Source organism: Nerophis lumbriciformis, linkage group LG05 (genome assembly GCF_033978685.3).
Source record: "Nerophis lumbriciformis linkage group LG05, RoL_Nlum_v2.1, whole genome shotgun sequence".
NCBI classification, from domain to species: Eukaryota; Metazoa; Chordata; class Actinopteri; order Syngnathiformes; family Syngnathidae; genus Nerophis; species Nerophis lumbriciformis.
Window position 1 is genome coordinate 59,480,636 of NC_084552.2, and position 23,033 is coordinate 59,503,668.

The 23,033-nt window shown below is 39.3% G+C and overlaps 2 protein-coding genes across 2 annotated transcripts in view; both read right to left on the bottom strand.

Annotated features, from left to right (window-relative positions):
* The window catches only part of kdm5a (lysine demethylase 5A), a 41,593-nt gene extending 32,725 nt beyond the window's left edge, over nt 1–8,868 (bottom strand). The window contains exons 1-2 of the mRNA XM_061959805.2: nt 8,002–8,868; nt 7,312–7,389 (exon numbers count right to left, since the gene is read on the bottom strand). Of these exons, the coding sequence (XP_061815789.2) occupies nt 7,312–7,389; nt 8,002–8,157 (234 nt within the window). The 5' untranslated portion in view covers nt 8,158–8,868. The remainder of the gene's footprint in view (nt 1–7,311; nt 7,390–8,001) is intronic.
* An 8,991-nt stretch (nt 8,869–17,859) lies between these two features.
* Nucleotides 17,860–23,019, bottom strand: LOC133606174 (aldo-keto reductase family 1 member D1-like). The gene is made up of 9 exons (XM_061959815.2): nt 22,759–23,019; nt 22,528–22,695; nt 22,339–22,455; nt 22,190–22,267; nt 20,132–20,254; nt 19,936–20,045; nt 19,703–19,868; nt 19,550–19,632; nt 17,860–18,406 (listed from the first exon to the last, which is right to left on the bottom strand). Exons 1-9 carry the CDS (start codon nt 22,849–22,851, stop codon nt 18,364–18,366), a joined length of 981 nt encoding a protein of 326 aa, XP_061815799.2. The 5' UTR covers nt 22,852–23,019; the 3' UTR covers nt 17,860–18,363.
* Between the last annotated feature and the right edge of the window lie 14 nt (nt 23,020–23,033).

Consider the following 23,033-nt stretch of genomic DNA (forward strand, 5'->3'; position numbering starts at 1 on the left):
AAACAATGCAGCTCGGTTGGGAGTGTCAAAGCGCTTTGAGTACCTTGAAGGTAGAAAAGCGCTATACAAGTATAACCCATAAAAAATGACCATTGTAAAGGACACTGCTTCCCATAAAGAAAATGTTGAAATACACTAAACTGTGCATTTTTGTTTTACACTTGATGTTTACACTGTCACTTAAAAGACACCGACTGTAAGTTATTGTTTTTAAAACCTGCAGTGGTTATAACTATCAATTTTACTAATATTTTTATGAAAAAATTCATGTGTATGTACCTGCTGATATAGTTATGTTATAGTTGTAAAAAAAAAAGACTGACAGAGGCCGATACCTAAATATGTCAAATATATATACATATATACACACACACACGAATACGCACACATATATATTATACACACAAAATACCGATAATTGGTCAATCTCTACTTGAAGTGAGCAAAATACGTAAATATTACATCCATCAATTTATCCATTTTCTACATATTGTCCCTTTCGGGGTCGCTGGGGGTGCTGGAACCTATCTCAGCTGCATTCGGGCGGAAGTCGGGGTACACCTTGGACAAGTCGCCACATGTTATTAGAAATGTGCCCGTTACTACATTATATACAGTCATGGTCAAAAGTTTATATACACTTGTAAAGAACATAATGTCATGTCTTTCTTGAGTTTCCAATAATTTCTACAACTCTTATTTTTTTGTGATAGAGTGATTGGAGCACATACTTGTTGGTTGGAGCACATACTTGTTGGTCACAAAAAACATCACATGGACAAAGATAAGACCTTCTGGAGGAAAGTTCTGTGGTCAGATGAAACTAAAATTGAGCTGTTTGGCCACAATACCCAGCAATATGTTTGGAGGAGAAAAGGTGAGGCCTTTAATCCCAGGAACACCACACCTACCGTCAAGCATGGTGGTGGTATTATTATGCTCTGGGCTTGTTTTGCTGCCAATGGAACTGGTGCTTTACAGAGATTAAATGGGACAATGAAAAAAGAGGATTACCTCCAAATTCTTCAGGACACCCTAAAATCATCAGCCCGGAAGTTGGGTCTTGGGCGCAGTTGAGTGTTCCAACAGGACAATGACCCCAAACACATGTCAAAAGTGGCAAAGGAATGGCTAAATCAAGGCTAGAATTAAGGTTTTAGAATGGCCTTCCCAAAGTCCTGACTTAAACGTGTGTTAACATTGCTGAAGAAACAAGTCCATGTCAGAAAACCAACAAATTTAGCTGAACTGCACCAATTTTGTCAAGAGGAGTGGTCAAAAATGTAAGCAGAAGCTTGTGGATGGCTATGAAACTTGCCAAGGAACATGTAAGCAAATATTAACATTGCTGTATGTATACTTTTGACCCAGCAGATTTGCTCACATTTTCAGTAGACCCATAATAAATTCATAAAAGAACCAAACATCATGAATGTTTTTTGTGACCAACAAGTATGTGCTCCAATCACTCTATCACAAAAAATAAGAGTTGTGGAAAGTATTGGAAACTCAAGACAGCCATTACATTATATTCTTTACAAGAGTATGTAAACTTTTGACCACGACTGTATATACTTACAGTGTGTATATAAAACATTTATGGAGGTTTTTGGATGTTTTAGAGCGCTTTATAGGCAGAATAGAGCGACTCCCATTGTCTCCATTGTTAGCTGACTTTTGCTAGCATTCATTTACGAATTAGAGTGCATTAAAATAACAACTATGTGATTGTCTCACATAAGGATTGTGAATGATAAGGAGAATACCATAAAGAGTGCAGTTCCCCTTTAAGATATTAACGTCAACAAGCCCTTGCAGCCCAGCGCCAGAAATAAACTGCAGTTCTGTAGGAAACCTTGATCAGACTCCTTTGGTCCTGCACCCCTGGTAGGCTGGCTAACTTTCGATTTGTTCCGTGAACTTTCAGCATTTCACGTTCACCCCTGGGGGCCACTGTAGAATCTACCCTGGTAAAGTGCACCTAATATTGTGAACAATCATGAGTGGTGTGTTGTTAAAAATGAACGCCACCAAAGCTACAGACCAGTATTCATTTTAAGAGCAGTTGTTAATTTTGTTTAAGTCACATTATTTTTACATACGGTACATATATTTTAGTTTTAAGTCATATTTTATTAATCTAAATTGATTTAGATTTAGTCAAATAAATTTCCTCATTATTTTCATCGACTAGAATTACAGTACATTTTGTTGACTAAGATATAAGTATAAAGGACAACGCATCTTTAAAGTTGTCTTGAAACTACTTTTATTAAGGTTTCTGCAGAGCATCTCAAAAACCCAATGCATATGAATATAAGAATATATCAATAAGTACATAAGTACATTTCACAATAACCTTATTGTGTGTTATTCTGAAATTAAGCATTTTTATTTCAAATGTTGAATAACATATGACTAAAAAAACTAATTTTAGTCCATATTGTGTATAAACTACACTGGGGAAACACAATTGGCGTCTTGGCCACTGTCCCGTTTAAATACAGAAACCAGTGTTATATATACGGGAACTAAAACGTATATGCAGTATATTTCACATACCTGTTTTTCTTGGTGTGTTAGCTTGAAAAATGACAAATCTGCTGTTTTGGTTGTCAAGTTTTGCAAATAATAGCTGAATAGTGTGCCAAGGACATTGATAAAGTACACTGTATGGGTATCTTGCTTACTATATTAGGCCAAGCTTGCCAGTGGTGTACGACAAAAGTAGTTGTCGGGTAAGCGGTCTTGCTCCTGTGCTACCGTCAATAATAAATGATAAATGATAAATGGGTTGTACTTGTATAGCGCTTTTCTACCTTCAAGGTACTCAAAGCGCTTTGACACTACTTCCACATTTACCCATTCACACACACATTCACACACTGATGGAGGGAGCTGCCATGCAAGGCGCTAACCAGCACCCATCAGGAGCAAGGGTGAAGTGTCTTGCTCAGGACACAACGGACATGACGAGGTTGGTACTAGGTGGAGATTGAACCAGGGACCCTCGGGTTGCGCACGGCCACTCTCCCACTGTGCCACGCCGTCCCTAGTAGTAACAATAGATGCATTGTAAGTTGGTTGTACAAACCCCGTTTCCATATGAGTTGGGAAATTGTGTTAGATGTAAATATAAACGGAATACAATGATTTGCAAATCATTTTCAACCCATATTCAGTTGAATATGCTACAAAGACAACATATTTGATGTTCAAACTCATAAAAAAAATTTTTTTTTGCAAATAATCATTAACTTTAGAATTTGATGCCAGCAACACGTGACAAAGAAGTTGGGAAAGGTGGCAATAAATACTGATAAAGTTGAGAAATGCTCATCAAACACTTATTTGGAACATCCCACAGGTGTGCAGGCTAATTGGGAACAGGTGGGTGCAATGATTGGGTATAAAAACAGCTTCCCAAAAAATGCTCAGTCTTTCACAAGAAAAAGGATGGGGTGAGGTACACCCCTTTGTCCACAACTGCGTGAGCAAATAGTCAAACAGTTTAAGAACAACGTTTCTCAAAGTGCAATTGCAAGAAATTTAAGGATTTCAACATCTACGCTCCATAATATCATCAAAAGGTTCAGAGAATCTGGAGAAATCACTCCACGTAAGCGGCATGGCCGGAAACCAACATTGAATGACCGTGACCTTCCATCCCTCAGACGGCACTGTATCAAAAACCGACATCAATCTCTAAAGGATATCACCACATGGGCTCAGGAACACTTCAGAAAACCACTGTCACTAAATACAGTTGGTCGCTACATCTGTAAGTGCAAGTTAAAGCTCTACTATGCAAAGCCAAAGCCATTTATCAACAACAGAATATGGGTTGAAAAGGATTTGCAAATCATTGTATTCCGTTTATATTTACATCTAACACAATTTCCCAACTCATATGGAAACGGGGTTTGTATTTTACAGGAGAAAATCGAACGTTTACAACATGTGTTGTTGTCTACTGCGGCAAAGGTGAAGTGCGTCCATATGCCTTTTCTTCTCTTTCTTCCAGGTGCAGAAGACATATTGTATTGAAGTGTGTAATAATACGGTCTTGTTTTCCCAGTCATAAATCAATACACCGTGCCTTATAAAGACAGTAGTTCTGATTGGATCCCCTTTGTGATTTACCCCCCGCCCCTTCACCACATGCAACTGTGATTGGATAAGAGTCATAACTTGTCCCACCCGCCTAAAGACAAAATTAAATATGATTGGATTTCATTTCGGTCAACATTTTTTTCTCATTTTTAATCGTTGACTAAATTGTCAATTAATTTCGTCATTGTTTTAGTCAACATTCATGTGTTTTGATTAAGTTATTGTCCTATTTTAGTCAGGTGAAAATAGGTTGTTAAATTGATGAATGCAACGGTATTGTAGATTTGCCGTTTCAAATTCCTGACAATAATGCCGTGACGTGTGACAGTTTGAAATAAAAACTTGTAAGTGTAGTTTTTTTCTGGCACTTATGAGCAGGGACTGCGGGAAAAGTGTGTTCATAGTAGATAAGAGGAATTGTTTTTATGGACATTCCGTTAAAATAACATCAAAATCCATCCATAACTTTTTGAGTTAAATTGCTAACAAACAGACAAACAAACCCTGGCTAAAACATAACCTATTTTGCGTAGGTAATAAAGTTTGCGTACTAAAGCGCTTCCTTTGGCTGGAGAGTTTCCAAGGCGATACAGAGCAGGTCATGGCGCAGAGTCGCAGAGGGAAAGCATCCGGTGGCAGGGCGGACGGTGCTCACCGCGGAAAATACAAACCATCACCCGGAAAATATATTTAAAGACAGGGAAGCTAAACATCACTTTTTGAGGTACTTACATTATTAAAAGTTAAATTGTCAGTTAACTTTTCAGAGAAACAGCATTTTCCAAACTAATAAAAAAAATGTCCACTGCAGAGGATACTGTTTTATAAAAGTAAAAGGTGAACATTATTGTTTTACACTTGTGACAATGTAAACATCTAGTGTAACTAAAAAGACACTCAACTTTTAAGTTTGTTTTTTTTATGTTTTATTGAAACAGTACATGTTTCTGCACAATGCTGTGCACCTAAAAATACATGTACATAGTAATGAATATGATTAGGACATTTGTTTGTGTTCATTTTAGGGTTGTACGGTATACCGGTACTAGTATAGTAATGCGGTACTATACTCTGTTTGAAAAGTATCCATTGTTTTCCTTTTTTTTTTAACGGGCATGACGGAGCGTTGTCACGTCATGACATTGCTGGTTTTACAAGCAGAGGAGCATGTTCGGCAGCGCACACTCACGGAGTACTCACAAGCAGACAAGGTGTGGGGACAGAAAAGGGAGAACGGACAAATTTTGGCCTAAAAACTGAAGATAAAGGTGAAGTTATAACACTGGAATGCCCTCAGGAAGAGGTGCTTTAAAACATGGCAAGCTAGCTAGCAGCTAACATCCATCCGAAGTCGACAGTGTTTTAGCTACTTGTAAATCACTAATCCTCGTCTCCATGGCGACAAATAAAGTAAGTTTCTTACAAGTATCATCCCTGCAGGACGAGGAATAGCTAAACATGCTTCACTACACACCTTGGGAGGATACAATAGCGCCGTCACCACTAACAAAAGATAGTGCTCCTGAATGTAAACAAATGCCATGGGTGGATCTACACCTGACATCCACTGTAATGATACCAAGTACAATAGCGTATCTAGTCCATCCTACTATCGATATTGTTTATCATCACAAATTTTTTTTTCCTTTTTTTAAAATTCATAATATGTTTATAAACTCAGGAAATATGTGCCCGGACACATGAGGACTTAGAATATGTCCAATGTATGATCCTGTAACTACTTGGTATCGGATCGGTACCTACATTTGTGGTATCATCCAAAACTAATGTAAAGTATCCAAACAACAGAAGAATAAGTGATTATTTAAATTTTCACAGAAGTGTAGATAGAACATGTTGAAACAGAAAATAAGCAGATATTAACAGTAAATGAACAAGAGGATTAATAATCCATTTTTACCTCTTGTCCCTCATAATTTTGACAAAATAATAGAATGAGAATTGACACAATATGTTACTGCATACGTCAGCAGACAAATTAGGAGCCTTTGTTTGCTTACTTACTACAAGTTGTCTAGTATGTTCACTATTTTATTTAAGGCCAAAATTGTGATTTGATTGCAATTAAAAACATATGTTTAGTATTATTTTTTTTTTTTTGCTGTTTCTTTCTTTTTTGGGGGTGGTATGGTTGGGATATGAACAAAAAATATTTTGACATTTAGGGCAGACAACAGATATATGATGTATGTGAATATGATGTAGTGGATAGGAATGTCTGATGCTGGATGTCAATAAAAATAAATGGAAAAAAAAAAAAGTAATTTTAAATATTAGAATATTTTATTGATTGATAGTATCCATTTGGTTATAACACTAAATAGTACGCAATATTATCTGCATTGTACTATAATATACTGTTCTTTGAAGTGTACCATTGTATTTACGAATATAAACTTATGAGTATTTCATATTTCTTCCAAAAAAATAAATAAATAAATAAACATATGTTTATTGTACCGTAAGATTTTTTGTTAAAATAAAGCCAATAATCCCATTTTTTGTGGTCGCCTTTATTTAGAAAAGTATCGATACCGGTACCAAAATATTGGTATCGGGACAACCCTAGTTCAATTACAGTGTGTTCATCCTAAACATTCCTGACACATTTCGCATTGTGCCATTTGTTTTTAACACTTCCACAATAATATATTGACAATATCGTATAAAAAATATTTTGATATGATTATATACCTATTGTTGAAGAATTGCCTCTTCTAGTTCTATATGATATTTTTTGTAACACGGTTAATGAATGAAACGGTGAAGTATTTATTGCCACCGTATGTTGTATATTGATATAAAACATTACACCTAAAAATATGCTGCTTTGTTGAAGATAACTAAGACATTTTTAGTCCACAAAATGAACACTGCTACTGACAGTGAGGACGGCATGGTGCAATTGGGAGAGTGGCCGTGCCAGCAACCTGGGGGTTCCTGGTTCAATCCCCACCTTCTACCAACTTCGTCACGTCCGTTGTGACCTTGAGCAAGACACTTCACCCTTGCTCCTGATGGGTGGTGGTTAGGGCCTTGCATGGCAGCTCCCGACATCAGTGTGTGAATTTGTGTGTGAATGGCTGAATGTGGAAATAGTGTCAAAGCGCTTTGAGTACCTTGAAGGTAGAAAAGCGCTATACATATAATTTACCATTTACACATTTTACTACTCACCTCAAGCTCATTCAATCTTTGCACTCGAGGCGTGAACCGGAAGTGACGCACGTCGCAAGTAAACGGAGGCTGCCAGTCCTGATGGAAAAGCAACAAAGAGGAAATTGCACATTTCAAAGGCAAATACAAAAAAAGACAAATTAGCCTTTACAAGGTTTTCAAACATTTCAAGGATGTTTTAGTGGCTTTGAAATGCGTTGTGGTCGATAGTGGACCCACCCACTTCTCTCGCTCTTTTATTTATGTCATTAAAGATTCAGTTGCGTCAACAAACAAGATTAAGAAATAACAAGAACGAATCAAAATAAAGTGCACAGTGGTTGATTTTGGCGCACAAAACGACGCTGAAATGTTCAATTGTAGTCAGAAGCGACGGTGCTACCTGAGGCCCAACGTCGAGTTTACGTAGCTAACGTAAATTAGCCCAATAGAAAAAAAACCGGCAATCATTTGGTAATATTTTAGCAGTATTTTCCATAATTTAATAGCTTTACTGTACATTTAATAAAAGTATGTAGTTAAAATGTTGAATGAATTAATTTGCGTTCTGTGACCTCAAAGTGATGGGAAGTGGTCATGTTTTTTTTTCTTCTAAAAACAAGCAGGCCCACATAGTAAAGTAACAAAAATAGAGTTTCGATCATGATAACAAATGTATTCATGTGAAGTGTCCCAATAATGGGGGTTTACCTCTGGTGGTCTAATCTTGCAGATGCCAGTTTTCTCTGCGATGGGTCGGATCTTGTTGATAAATCCAAGGGGGTCGGAGAAATCCTCCCAACTTGGCTCAAAAACCGGACATTCGGGAGGAGGCACAAACTCGCCAACAGCAGACATGTTAATCATATATAATAAGTCGTATATTATACGTCCCCGGGTTTCATGTTTATAAGGCCGAATGTTTCTCGTTATGTGGAACTTCCTCCATGTCTACTATCACCTTCCTTCGTGCAAACTACGTCAATGACGTGAGGATGGTGCTGGGGGGGTAAAAGACAATGGTGGATTTAACGTTGCTCCAGCGTGGATTTGTGGCTCCGTGTCGCCTCTCCTACTCGGCACGCAGGCCAGGGTCAATCCAAATCGCCATTATGCCTTCCTTCTAGAGGATTCTCAACAATGTGACTCTTCTTGTGCACATAAACACACACACAAGCCAGGTTAGCATGGTTAGCCAAACTGCTGCTAGGCTAACCTAGCTCAGCCTGTGTACCGATGTCACACATCATCTCTTAATGGTGCCGCACTTTCTCGTCGAGTTACTCACACCGAGGGGGGGTCTGAGCAAAATGCAGATGTTAACGCAAGGCGACGTTTTTCGATAAAATCCACCATTCTGCGTCCAAACAAGTAATGCCTTTGCCCGTCATCGCCATTCATTGACGCGTCAGGTGGGAGGGGGAGAACTAGCTTGGGGCTACTTTGATTAGCTTAGCCACAGCTCGTTGCGCAGCTAACATTGTTAGCAGCAGAGAGTGTCGCCTTACGAAGCTGATTCATAATACAGCGATTAGTCTATTTGTTCTTTACGTGAGTGAAATGCAAAACTCGAACTGTGTATTTTTCCTGGACTCACTTTTTAATTTTGTAATGTCGCCTTGTAGCTGTTGTTTGCTAGCTGTTGTTTACTTTCGGCCGGCGCGCTCCAGAGCGACACTTAGCGGCGTGGAGTTGCATGGTGCGCTTGTAACCTAAAATACTTGACTAAAATTTAAAAACAAACCTTCATTTCTCCCACAATGTGGACATGTATGTTTCAGAGCAGCACATTTTTAGGTGTAATGTAATGTTTTATATCAATATACAACATGCGGTGGCAATAGTAATAATTAAGCTGATAGTATATTAGGGGTGTGGGAAAAAATCGATTCGAATTCGAATCGCGATTCTCACGTTGTGCGATTCAGAATCGATTTTCATTTTTAAAAAATCGATTTTAAAAATTTTTTAATTTATAAATATATATATGTTTTTATTTTTTTATTTATTTTTAATTAATCAATCCATCCATCCATCCATCCATCTTCTTCCGCTTATCCGAGGTCGGGTCGTGGGGGCAGCAGCCTAAGCAGGGAAGCCCAGACTTTCCTCTCCCCAGCCACTTCGTCCAGCTCTTCCCGGGGGATCCCGAGGCGTTCCCAGGCCAGCGGGGAGACATAGTCTTCCCAACGTGTCCTGGGTCTTCCCCGTGGCCTCCTACCGGTTGGACGTGCCCTAAACACCTCCCGAGGGAGGCGTTCGGGTGGCATCCTGACCAGATGCCCGAACCACCTCATCTGGCTCCTCTCGATGTGGAGGAGCAGTGGCTTTACTTTGAGCTCCCCTCGGATGGCAGAGCTTCTCACCCTATCTCTAAGGGAGAGCACCGCCACCCGGCGGAGGAAACTCATTTCGGCCGCCTGTACCCGTGATCTTGTCCTTTCGGTCATAACCCAAAGCTCATGACCATAGGTGAGGATGGGAACATAGATCGACCGGTAAATTGAGAGCTTTGCCTTCCGGCTCAGCTCCTTCTTCACCACAACGGATTGATACAGCGTCCGCATTACTGAAGACGCCGCACCAATCCGCCTGTCGATCTCACGATCCACTTTTCCCTCACTCGTGAACAAGACTCCTAGGTACTTGAACTCCTCCACTTGGGGCAGGGTCTCCTCCCCAACCCGGAGATGGCACTCCACCCTTTTCCGGGCGAGAACCATGGACTCGGACTTGGAGGTGCTGATTCTCATCCCAGTCGCTTCACACTCGGCTGCGAACCGATCCAGCGAGAGCTGAAGATCCTGGCCAGATGAAGCCATCAGGACCACATCATCTGCAAAAAGCAGAGACCTAATCCTGCAGCCACCAAACCGGATCCCCTCAACGCCTTGACTGCGCCTAGAAATTCTGTCCATAAAAGTTATGAACAGAATCGGTGACAAAGGGCAGCCTTGGCGGAGTCCAACCCTCACTGGAAACGTGTCCGACTTACTACCGGCAAATGCGGACCAAGCTCTGACACTGATCGTACAGGGAGCGGACAGCCACAATCAGACAGTCCGATACCCCATACTCTCTGAGCATGATCTCTTAATCAATCCAACAAAACAGAATTTCTAGGCGCAGTCAAGGCGTTGAGGGGATCTGGTTTGGTGGCTGCCGGATTAGGTCTCTGCTTTTTGCAGATGATGTGGTCCTGATGGCTTCATCTGGCCAGGATCTTCAGCTCTCACTGGATCGGTTCGCAGCCGAGTGTGAAGCGACTGGGATGAGAATCAGCACCTCCAAGTCCGAGTCCATGGTTCTCGCCCGGAAAAGGGTGGAGTGCCATCTCCGGGTTGGGGAGGAGATCTTGCCCCAAGTGGAGGAGTTCAAGTACCTCGGAGTCTTGTTCACGAGTGAGGGAAGAGTGGATCGTGAGATCGACAGGTGGATCGGTGCGGCGTCTTCAGTAATGCGGACGCTGTATCGATCCATGGTGGTGAAGAAGGAGCTGAGCCGGAAGGCAAAGCTCTCAATTTACCGGTCGATCTACGTTCCCATCCTCACCTATGGTCATGAGCTTTGGGTTATGACCGAAAGGACAAGATCACGGGTACAAGCGGCCGAAATGAGTTTCCTCCGCCGGGTGGCGGGGCTCTCCCTTAGAGATAGGGTGAGAAGCTCTGCCATCCGGGAGGAGCTCAAAGTAAAGCCGCTGCTCCTCCACATGGAGAGGAGCCAGATGAGGTGGTTCGGGCATCTGGTCAGGATGCCACCCGAACGCCTCTCTAGGGAGGTGTTTAGGGCACGTCCGACCGGTAGGAGGCCGCGGGGAAGACCCAGGACACGTTGGGAAGACTATGTCTCCCGGCTGGCCTGGGAACGCCTCGGGGTCCCAAAGGAAGAGCTGGACGAAGTGGCTGGGGAGAGGGAAGTCTGGGCTTCCCTGCTTTGGCTGCTGCCCCCGCGACCCGACCTCGGATAAGCGGAAGAAGATGGATGGATGGATGGAATCCAACAAAACAATACACAGCAATACCATAACAATGCAATCCAATTCCAAAACCAAACCCGACCTGGCAACACTCAAAACTGCAATAAACAGAGCAATTGAGAGGAGACACAAACACGACACAGAACAAACCAAAAGTAGTGAAACAAAAATGAATATTATCAACAACAGTATCAATATTAGTTACAATTTCAACATAGCAGTGATTAAAAATCCCTCATTGACATTATCATCAGACATTTATAAAAAAATGAATAATAGTGTCACAGTGGCTCAATTACACTTGCATCGCATCTCATAAGCTTGACAACACCCGGTGTCCAATATTTTCACAAAGATCAAATAAGTCATATTTTTGGTTAATTTAATAGTTAAAACAAATGTACTTTATTGCAATCAGTTGATAAAACATTTATGGCGTCACATTAGTGCCAAAAATCCGAGCGCATAAAAACTGTTTTTTGCGCGCGCGCGGTGCCTTTTTGCGCGCGCGCCGTCTCGGTCTGTGCGCTCTCTGTGTACTCCTGGCATCTCTCCTCGCGCTGTCATGTTTCTTTTTGGCACTTTGGGAGCGGGTATGCTTAGACGGCCCCTCCTTTCTGATTGGCTCTGAGCATTTTTCATATGACCAATCATTCTCCAGCGTAGCAACGTTGTAGCCATCTTACCTCGTACATCTAGCCTCAATCATTACATTGATGTCAATGGTACATGTACTCATTAAATGACCATAACTTGCTCGATTTTCGATCAATTTACAAACGGTTTGCCTTGTTACAATTCTTATTACATGTCGATATGACATAGGATGCTTTACCTGTTGAAATGACCTCTTTCGCTTTAAAAAAAAAAAGACTTAATTGTGCAACATAGTTGTGTAGAGTCAGTGTTAGTCAGTTCTCTGATTATTTGAAACTGTTTCAGAACACATTATTAAAAGGCTATTTTTAACATTTTAAAAACAAAATTCAAAGATTATTTCATTAATTTTATGGCTGAATCAAAAGAAATTCCATAAATTAGAAAACAAATGTTCAAGAAGAAGTGAAAATATAAAATAATGTTATTGCTGGTGGACCAGTTCTGGCTGAAAGATGTGATTATGGTGTTTGTTGTCTAATTATTTATTTGGGTCACATTTTGTATTACACTGTATTGTGTTTATGTGGTATGAAATAACCTTCATCAGCGCGGGACATGTTTTTATCCACTTCTTCCTCCGTAAATCTTGATACATATTGACGATGACCCGCCCTGCTATACTTCTGATTGGCTCTGAGCATTTTTCGCCTGACCAATCAGAAAGAAGGGGTCGTCTAAGCATACCCGCCCACAAAGTGCCAAAACGAAACATGACAGCGCACAGACCGAGACGGCGCGCGCGCAAAAAGGCACCACGCGCGCACAAAAGTGTGTCGCGCACGCGCACGAAGTGGAGAATCAGCGCGCGATAACAGTTTTTATGCGCTCGGATTTTTGGCACTAATGTGACGCCATAAACATTGTCCTTTACAATTATAAAAGCTTTTTACAAAAATCTACTACTCTGCTTGCATGTCAGCAGACTGGGGTAGACCCTGCTGAAATCCTATGTATTGAATGAATAGAGAATCGTTTTGAATCAGGAAAATATCGTTTTTGAATCGAGAAACACGTTGAATGGAAAAAAATTGATTTAGAATCGAATCGTGACCCCAAGAATCGATATTGAATCGAATCATGGGACACCTAAAGATTCACAGCCCTATTGTATGTATTTGACTGTATTATGCTGATAGTATATAGAATTGAATAGAATATAGTTTTATTGTCATTATTACAGTGAACAGGTTCAAAGAACAACGAAATTGGAGCAGATCCCCTAAGGTGCATACACAATAATTTAGTAATATAAATAGTAAAAAAAAGATTAAAAAAAGAAGATATGTATATATATATATGTATATATCCACACACATGCACATATCCATACATATGCATATATATACATATATATACATATATAACATTATAGTCCGAAAAAATAAAAAGACATGACACATGAGGACATGACGGACACATTGTGCTCACTCAGGCCTGTTTAATGCTACTACGGCTCTTGGGTAAAAACTGTTTTTTAGTCTATTTGTGCCCGCTTTTAGCACCCTATAACGTCTGCCCGAGGGTAGCAGTTCTAGGTGGCAGTGGCCGGGGTGGGATGGGTCTTTCAGGATGCTCTGTGCTTTCCTGAGACAGCGGGAGCTGTACAGGTCAGCCATTTGTATATATATTTGTACCATGAATTGATTAACGTGGACCCCCGACTTAAACAAGTTGAAAAACTTATTTGGGTGTTACCATTTATTGGTCAATTGTACGGAATATGTACTGTACTGTACAATCTACTAATAAAAGTTTCAATCAATCAACCAATAAATAAATACTTCACTGTTTCATTCATTAACCGTGTTACAAAAAAGATCATATAGAATTAGAAAAGGCAATTCCTGAAGGAATTGCGTGTGAATGCTCCACTGCTGAAGTTGAAGTGAAATGCTGACAGAATATAGTATGAATGTAAGAATAGTTTGAATAGGTTGACAAATGTGGGAATTGTGCAACTTGGAAAAAATGTCCCATTCATTTCAATGGGAACTTCCTGGAAATTGTGGGAATTTGGGGAAAAGCGGGATTCTTTGAAAATGATTAGGAGCATGAATGTCTAAAATGAATTGAATGGTGTTCTAATTGTTTCAATCGGGCAAGAAATGTTGAAGTAATAAATAGGGATTTTCGGGAAAATCGGGAATTTTTTTTTAACATGGAAAAAGGGTAATTTGAATTTCCAGAATGGTGGAATGTGTTAAAGGTGGAATGGTTTGAATGGGTTGAAGAATGTGGGAATTGTGGAAGATTGAAAAATGCCCAATTCATTCTGAATGGGAAAAATGCAAAAAAAAAAAAAAAAAAGGAATTATGGGAAATCCAGTAAAAATTTTTAGAATTGTTGAAGTATAGCACACAATTCCTGAACAGGCTGAATATTTTGAAGTTGGAACGGTTTGAATCAGATTAAAAATGTGAGAATTGTGGAACTTTGAGGAATGTCCCTTTGATTTCAATGGGAATTTCAGAAAAAATTGGGATTTTTGGGAAAAGCGGGCATTTTTTTGAAAATGCTAAAAAATTTGAATGTTCTGAATGAGTTGAAATGCTTGGGGTTCAAATTTTTCAAATCGGTAGAGAAATGTTGAAGTAATAACATGTTGAATTGAGAAATGGTATTACGGAATTCCTGGAATTTCGGGAAAACCGGGAATGTTTCCAGTTCAAAAAATGACTTCGTTTTTTTTTGTTCTGATTAAGAGGAATGTTTTGACGGTGGAACAGTTGAAATGCGTTGAAAAATGTGGAAGGAGTAGTCGCTAGAAAAAAGGGTGGAAATAGGGCTTTGGAAAAGCAGGAATTCTGCTGAACTTGGAAATGAGGGAGTTTGAATTTCCAGAAATGTGGAACATGTTGAAGGTGGAATGGTTTAAATCGGTTGAAAAATGTGGAAATGGTGGAAGTTTGAAAAATGGCCAATTAATTTTGAATGGGAAAAATGTCCCGGAAAACCTGGAATTCTGGGAAATCTGGGAATTTGGGGAATTTTTCAAAGGAAAGCCCGCAATTCCTGTGTAGGCTGAACAGTTTGAAGTTGGAATGGTTTGAATCGGGTGAAAAATGTGGAAGGTTGAGCGCGCCAAAATCTGGAGATGAGGAATAATAATAAGTTTAAATAGAATAATTTTGGTGTCGAAAACCATATGTGTGAATGCTTTGGAGCATTCACACAATAATACACAATTTTAGATATAGAGAACACATAAACCACATATTTATTCATTCCAAAATATTGAAATTCAATGACTTGGCGCATTTGCAAACAGCTAAAATGATGTACAAAGCAAACTATAACCTCCTACCCAAAAATGTACAACAATTCTTCGCAACAAAAGAGGAGAAATACAATCTTAGAGAAAAATGTAATTTAAAACATTTGTATGCATGTACAACACTTAAAACCTTTAGTATATCAGTAAGTGGAATTAAATTCAAACTAAGCATAGAAGTCAAATATACTAATATGATCCGGTTGAAGAAACGGTTTCCAACTCAAAGTGCTTGCAAAGTACAAGGAATAAGAATTTTGATAAACATCTTGAACCTCATTGAAAATGAGATAATGTTATTCATCTTATTATGTGAACCATAATTAATTTAAGCAAACTGTTGTACTTATTACTCATTGATTTACAGTTGTGTTACAAAGTCAGAACAGGGCGTGAACAACTGTGTTAGTAATTTCTTTGAAATGGATGAGAGGTAGGATTAGATCATCTCTGCTTCTTCCTACTCCTTTTTGGACATGTTGTAAAGACAAAAAGGAAAATATGTGAAATATGTGATATATAATGGATAATATTGCTACTGTATGCATGTTGAAAATAAACTTAAACCAATCACAAAGTGAACAGTACAAACATAAATATTGTAAATATAATATATAAGAACCATGTATTTATATATATATATATATATATATATATATATATTTATATATATATATATATATATATATATATATATATATATATATATATATATATATATATATATATACAGTACAGGCCAAACGTTTGGACACACCTTCTCATTCAATGGGTTTTTCTTTACTTTCATGACTCTATACATTGTAGATTGTCACTGAAGGCATCAAAACTATGAATGAACACATGTGGACTTATGTACTTAACAAAAAAAAAGTGAAATCACTGAAAACATGTTTTATATTCTACTTTCTTCAAAATAGCCAAACTTGGCTCTGATTACGGTTTTGCACACTCTTGGCATTCTCTCGATGAGCTTCAAGAGGTAGTCACCTGAAAGGGTTTTCACTTCACAGGTGTCATAGTTTTGATGCCTTTAGTGACAATCTTCAATGTAAATAGTCATGAAAATAAAGAAAATGCATTAAAATGACAAAGTGTGTCTAAACTTTTGGCCTGTACTGTATATATATATATATATATATATATGCAAGGGTGGACATTAAACAAGCATATAAGGTAGCAGTGACACACCAAATATGTATTCACACTATAAAAACTAAATAAAAAAAGGATACAATATTATGAGTACCTAGGTGCATCTCAATGAATTCCAAAATGTGCGTCAAACTGTTTTTCATTGAGGGCCACATTGTAGTAATGGCTGCACCCACAGGGCCGCTTGTATCAGTGAATCATTTTTAAATATATAAATGTGTAAGAATTGGCCCTGATTACATTTTTACACAATTGCCTATGTCAAGTCTGACAACCACATGTTCTCACTTCCAATCCAGTATGTCAGGGTGCTAGGAGCAGACTTTTACCATAAAGTTTACAATGTTTCTACAGCTCATTACTGCAAATTGAAAAACACTCTAAACAGTTTTTATTACAGTAAATATTGAATAAAATGCCAATTGTTTTTTTAGATACATAAAATCAATTGTCATTGTTATTCGATAGATAACTTGCTTTGAAATCATAATCTGTGTTATATGTGTTTTATGTTGCATGATTGCACCAAGAAAAATTCCTAGTTTGTGAACCCGTTCTCAAACAATGGCAATAAAAACTATTCTGATTCTGATTCTGATTCTGATAAGCATACTTGCCAACCCTCCCGGATTTTCCGGGAGACTCGCGAAATTCAGCGCCTCTCCCAAAAACCTCCCGGGACAAATTTTCCCCCGAAAATCTCCCGAAATTCAGGCGGACCCGAGTGACGTGTCGACAGCCTGTTTTCACGTCCGCTTTCCCACAATATAAACAGCATGCCTGCCCAATCACGTTATAACTGTAGAATGATCGAGGGCGAAATCTTGGTTTCTTATGTGGGTTTATTGTTAGGCAGTTTCATTAACGTCCTCCCAGCGCGGTAACAACACACAACAACAGCAATCACGTTTTCGTCTACCGTAAAGCAGTTCGTCTGCCGTAAACAGCAATGTTGTGACACTCTTAAACAGGACAATACTGCCATCTACTGTGCATGCATATGTGACAATAACATCTATGGCTTTTAGAGAGTGCAGTGCACAACTGAGACGAAGCAGAATGCATCATCAGAGAGGGTATTCAGCATGGTTAGAAAAATAGTGACAGAGAATAGAACAAGGATGGACAATTCAACCCTTAACTCAACAATGAGTAGATGAGTGTTATGTGTGTGTATATGTGTAAATAAATGAACACTGAAATTCAAGTATTTCTCTTGTTTATATATATATATATATATATATATATATATATATATATATATATATATAAAATAAAAAATAAAAAATTAAGAATATATATATATAATTTAAAAAAAACATATATATATATAGCTAGAATTCACTGAAAGTCAAGTATTTCTTATATATATATATATATATATATATATATATATATATATATATATATATATATATATATATATGAAATACTTGACTCCTCCCCTCTTAACCACGCCCCCCAACCACGCCCCCGTCCCAACCATGCCCCCCTCCCGAAATCAGAGGTCTCAAGGTTGGCAAGTATGCTGATAAGTAAAGCAGATATTTAACTATTTTTATTTTAACAAAAAACATGTTTTATAGGTCGAAAAAAATATGCAACTCAACTGCATGCTGTGCAGACATTTGAAGATGGATAGAAAAGATTAAGTACTTTATTGACGCATATTATTTCCAAGCTTTCGCGGGCCATACCAAATGATGTGGCGGGCCAGATCTGGCTCCCGGGCCTTGTGATTTAGAGAGTCACGCCAAAGTTTGGAATTCAGAAAAAGCCGAGGATACATTTTTGCAGTTTATTTCCTTAAAAGGGCACAAATTGGTTACAATTTTGATAATTTTCCAAATTCGATGAGTTCCTAAAAATGCTGCAAGCATTAAAATTAATAAGAAATAATTCACTCTGCTTTGTGAATCGATAGAATAAAAGAGTTTCAGTTTTCAGTTATGCACTTTTCAAATATGTTTTGACTCGTGGACCAGACGTATCTGTTTAAATTGTGGTTTAGTAGTCATCATGAAATGGATACTCAGGGTGATCGGACCACCTGTTGGATAAAGAAGGGATACATTATTAGTATTATTATTATGGGTATTTTTCCCCATTAAAACATATGTGTATGCCAGGGGTGCCCAAAGTGTGGCCCGTGGGCCATTTGCGGCCCGCAGCTAATTTTATAACGGCCCAGGGCACATTGAAAAAAAAAAGTTACAAAAAAAACATTAAAAAGTGGAATAAAAGAGCAAACAGGTTTAATGTAATGAGAAACTGTTGCAATATTGACACTCATGACACAAAGCTGCCATGCAGGCAGTTTTTTACTTTAATACTGTCATTGCTAAAAAAAAATAAAGACTTATAATTAATGAATAGATCTGAAGTTGATCTAGAGATTTAAGCGTTGGAAGTAAAAATAATACATATCAATATCAGAATGATTTTTAACACTTTTATGAGTGGGGGCCTTTTAGATCCCTGAGACCTTTAGCGTGATTTTTTTTCAAATCATCATTGCTCAAAAAATAATAATGAACCAAAAGCAATATCAATATTCATATCAAATATTACATTTCTAACACTTGTTGGGGAAAATATTGCATATTTTGTGTTACTCCTAAAAAAAGAGGGTTTTGACATAAAGGGCTTAAAACATAACAAAAAATAAAAGTTTAGGTCAAGGAATAGATCTGAAGTTGCTCCATGGATATTTAAGCTTTTAAAGTAACCCTTTAATGACAGACTCCTTTGGGTCCCTGGGACCTTTAGTGTGATTTTTTTAAACTGTCATTGCTCAAAAATAATAACGAACTAAAATCAATGTGCTCAAGAATTATTGACCTATTTAAGGTTCCAATTACTTCACATTAACAATTCCGATCTTAACATTTGTTGGGAGAAATATTGCATGTTTTGTTTTGTTTTTTGACAAAAAGGGTACAAAACATAACACAAAATAAAACTTGATATCAACGGATAGATCTGAAGTTGATCTATAGATATTTAAGCATTGAAAGTAAAAAAATATTAATATATGACTTATTTTTAACACTTTATTGACTGAGACCCTTTTGGGTCTCCGGGGCCTTTAAAAATGGTTTTGAAAATCAGAAATATCAACATGGCCCTCGCTTGCTTTTATTTTTTGGTGTGGAAAAAGTATGGACACCCCTGGTCTTTGCCTTTTACTCACATTAGGAGCTCCACGAAGCGAATATTCTTGTTCAGCCCCTCAATGGCCTTCATGTCCTCCTCAGACAGGCAGAAGTCAAAGATCTGTAGACAACAGGCAAAACTCCAAATCAGATATTGAACTGCTTCACAAATCTCGCTTCAAAAAACAAACCTGGAAGTTTTCCTTGATACGACAAGGGCTGAAGCTCTTCGGGATGACCACGACTCCTCTCTGCACATTGAACCTTAGCGCAACCTGAGCTGGGGTCTTCTTGTACTTTTTAGCCAGCGACACAAGCAGCTCATCCTCCAAGAGTGGCGGGCAGGTTAGGTTAACCCTGCGTGCATTTTAAATACCAATTGAATTGCACATAAACCTGCAAAAATGTGACTGGTCTGCAATACCAGGACGCATCCCTCGATGTTCCCAATGGGCTGTATCCCACAAGGACAATGTCGTTTTTCCTGCAGTACTCCAGTAACTTTGGCTGAGTGAAATAAGGATGGCATTCAACCTGAAAGACGAAGGGATTTTGCATCATTAAAATGTATAGTTTGTTCGGCAGGCATCGTTAAAATTGTGCAAAATCAATATATGCACCTGATTTGAAACCGGTTTGTGTTTCAGGCCAGGCTTGTTGAGGATCAACTCCAACTGTCGCTTGTTGAAGTTGGACACTCCGAGAGATTTTGCTAATCCTGCATCTTTGCATGCTTCCAAAGCCTTAACAAGAGGAAAACAGACAATTTAGAGGGCAACGGCACTTTTTTGGGGGGGAATTGTGCCTATCAATCACAATCCTTACGTGAGACAAGCACACATGTGTATTTCTTTTTTTATGCATTCTAACCTGAGGCTGAATATAAGAAGGATGAGCTACAAGTTTCAGAAGTGGTGTGCTAAACAGATCTAATAAGCCCCAAGTAGCAGTATTTGCTAAGTGCTTAACAAGAAATACAAACTAAGAACCGGATAAAATAACCACTTACTGTACAATGTCTGCTCTCAGCCTCTCACTGGGAGGCCGATTTATGGGACGTTTGTATTGTCCCGTTTAGATTAAGAATGAATCATAATCCTCAAAAAGGTAAAAAAAACAAAAACAAAGTGCTGCAAAGTCGTGTCTTTTTGTGTCTCTGTTACCATCTGTTTATGGCCACAGCCTTCTACTATCCAGATAAGAGGCATTATTTACAATCTAGAATGAACTCTTAGCAATTTAGAGGCGATTCAGCAGCTCACCGGCTCAGTATGTCAATATAGCAGTATAAGCAAGTTAGCACTTTGTGATCACGGCACCACTAAAAGTAGTTTATCTGCGTTATAACAACGGTATCTCTAATACTTGGTTAATATTCAGGTTCTGACTTGTAAATGGGTTATTGTTGGTGATTTTTGGAATTTTGTGGGGGGACTATATTTCCAGTGAGGGTTGGACTCCGCCAAGGCTGCCCTTTGTCACCGATTCTGTTCATAACTTTTATGGACAGAATTTCTAGGCGCAGTCAAGGCGTTGAGGGGATCTGGTTTGGTGGCTGCAGGATTAGGTCTCTGCTTTTTGCAGATGATGTGGTCCTGATGGCTTCATCTGGCCAGGATCTTCAGCTCTCACTGGATCGGTTCGCAGCTGAGAGTGAAGCGACTGGGATGAGAATCAGCACCTCCAAGTCCGAGTCCATGGTTCTCGCCCGGAAAAGGGTGGAGTGCCATCTCCGGGTTGGGGAGGAGACCTTGCCCCAAGTGGAGGAGTTCAAGTACCTCGGAGTCTTGTTCACGAGTGAGGGAAGAGTGATTCGTGAGATCGACAGGCGGATCGGTGCGGCGTCTTCAGTAATGCGGACGCTGTATCGGTCCGTTGTGGTGAAGAAGGAGCTGAGCCGGAAGGCAAAGCTCTCAATTTACCGGTCGATCTACGTTCCCATCCTCACCTATGGTCATGAGCTTTGGGTTATGACCGGAAGGACAAGATCACGGGTACAAGCGGCCGAAATGAGTTTCCTCCGCCGGGTGGCGGGGCTCTCCCTTAGAGATAGGGTGAGAAGCTCTGCCATCCGGGAGGAGCTCAAAGTAAAGCCGCTACTCCTCCACATCGAGAGGAGCCAGATGAGGTGGTTCGGGCATCTGGTCAGGATGCCACCCGAACGCCTCCCTAGGGAGGTGTTTAGGGCACGTCCGACCGGTAGGAGGCCACGGGGAAGACCCAGGACACGTTGGGAAGACTATGTCTCCCGGCTGGCCTGGGAACGCCTCGGGGTCCCACAGGAAGAGCTGGACGAAGTGGCTGGGGAGAGGGAAGTCTGGGCTTCCTTGCTTAGGCTGCTGCCCCCGCGACCCGACCTCGGATAAGCGGAAGAAGATGGATGGATGGATGGATGGACTATACGAGCGGGATAGTGTAATCCCATTATACTTCATACTATATTACAAAGTACAATGCATAAAAGAAGAAAAATATATTTTCTTGTCTTACATAAAGATTGTGAATGATAGGCAACATTCCAAGAACGTGCAGTTCCCCTTTAAGCAAACAAAATGCCAAAAAAAGGTCCACATGACTCCGAGCAAATAAGCCAGAATTCCGAGTATGACGTGCCTCTTTGTGCATTGACCTTTAAAAGAATTTAATCTAGAGTTGAGAGCTGTACTAATAATATTCACCTCCCAAGTTGCACACAGATCCGTCTCATGATAAACGTACTTCCCATCCTCATCTCTTGGGTAGAAGGTGTCTCCTGGCTTCAGAGAACCATATAGCAACACACATTTGTATTCTGCAATGTTTCATTTTGTGTTGTTATAACAGATACCTTAAACGCTGTGGGCATCTCAACAATGTATAAATCAACAAAATCCAGCTGCAAAGTTTTCAAGGTCCTCTCCAAAGCGGGTCGGACCAGTTGTGGCGGATGGAACGTGTTCCACAGCTGCATAATAAAGTGTAAACAAACAATATTAGTCCTTACATAACAGGTAATAAACAATATGATCTTGAAAACCTTTCCACAGTAGAATATATCTTGTCTTTTCACGGTTCCATCAGCTATTTTGTCCCTTATAGCTTGTCCCACCTCATGTTCATTAAAGTAAACCAAAGCTCCGTCAATGTGTCTGTATCCTGTTTCTATAGCCAGTTTCACAGACTTATATGCAGTCTCTTTAGGGGTCTGTAAAAGACAAATCAGTTATTAATAAAAATTTGCATGAAAAATAGGTGCACTATTTCTTACCGTGCGGGGATCTCCATATGTACCCAGTCCAATCAAAGGCATGATATTCCCGTCCCTGAGAGGGACACAGTGACTGTCAGCTGAGAAGTTCATGTTTGTCAAATGGTGAATTGGCAAGTCTATAAATTCCCAGCTCTCTCACTCGTGACCTGAAGGCCCCACGTTTGACAAATAGGAGTCATTCAAATATAAACAAAGTAGCCCTTTGCCCTTTCGTCACTGTCAAAACTCCTCCCAGGTACAAAGGTCAACATGAGGAATGAAACAACAGTGAC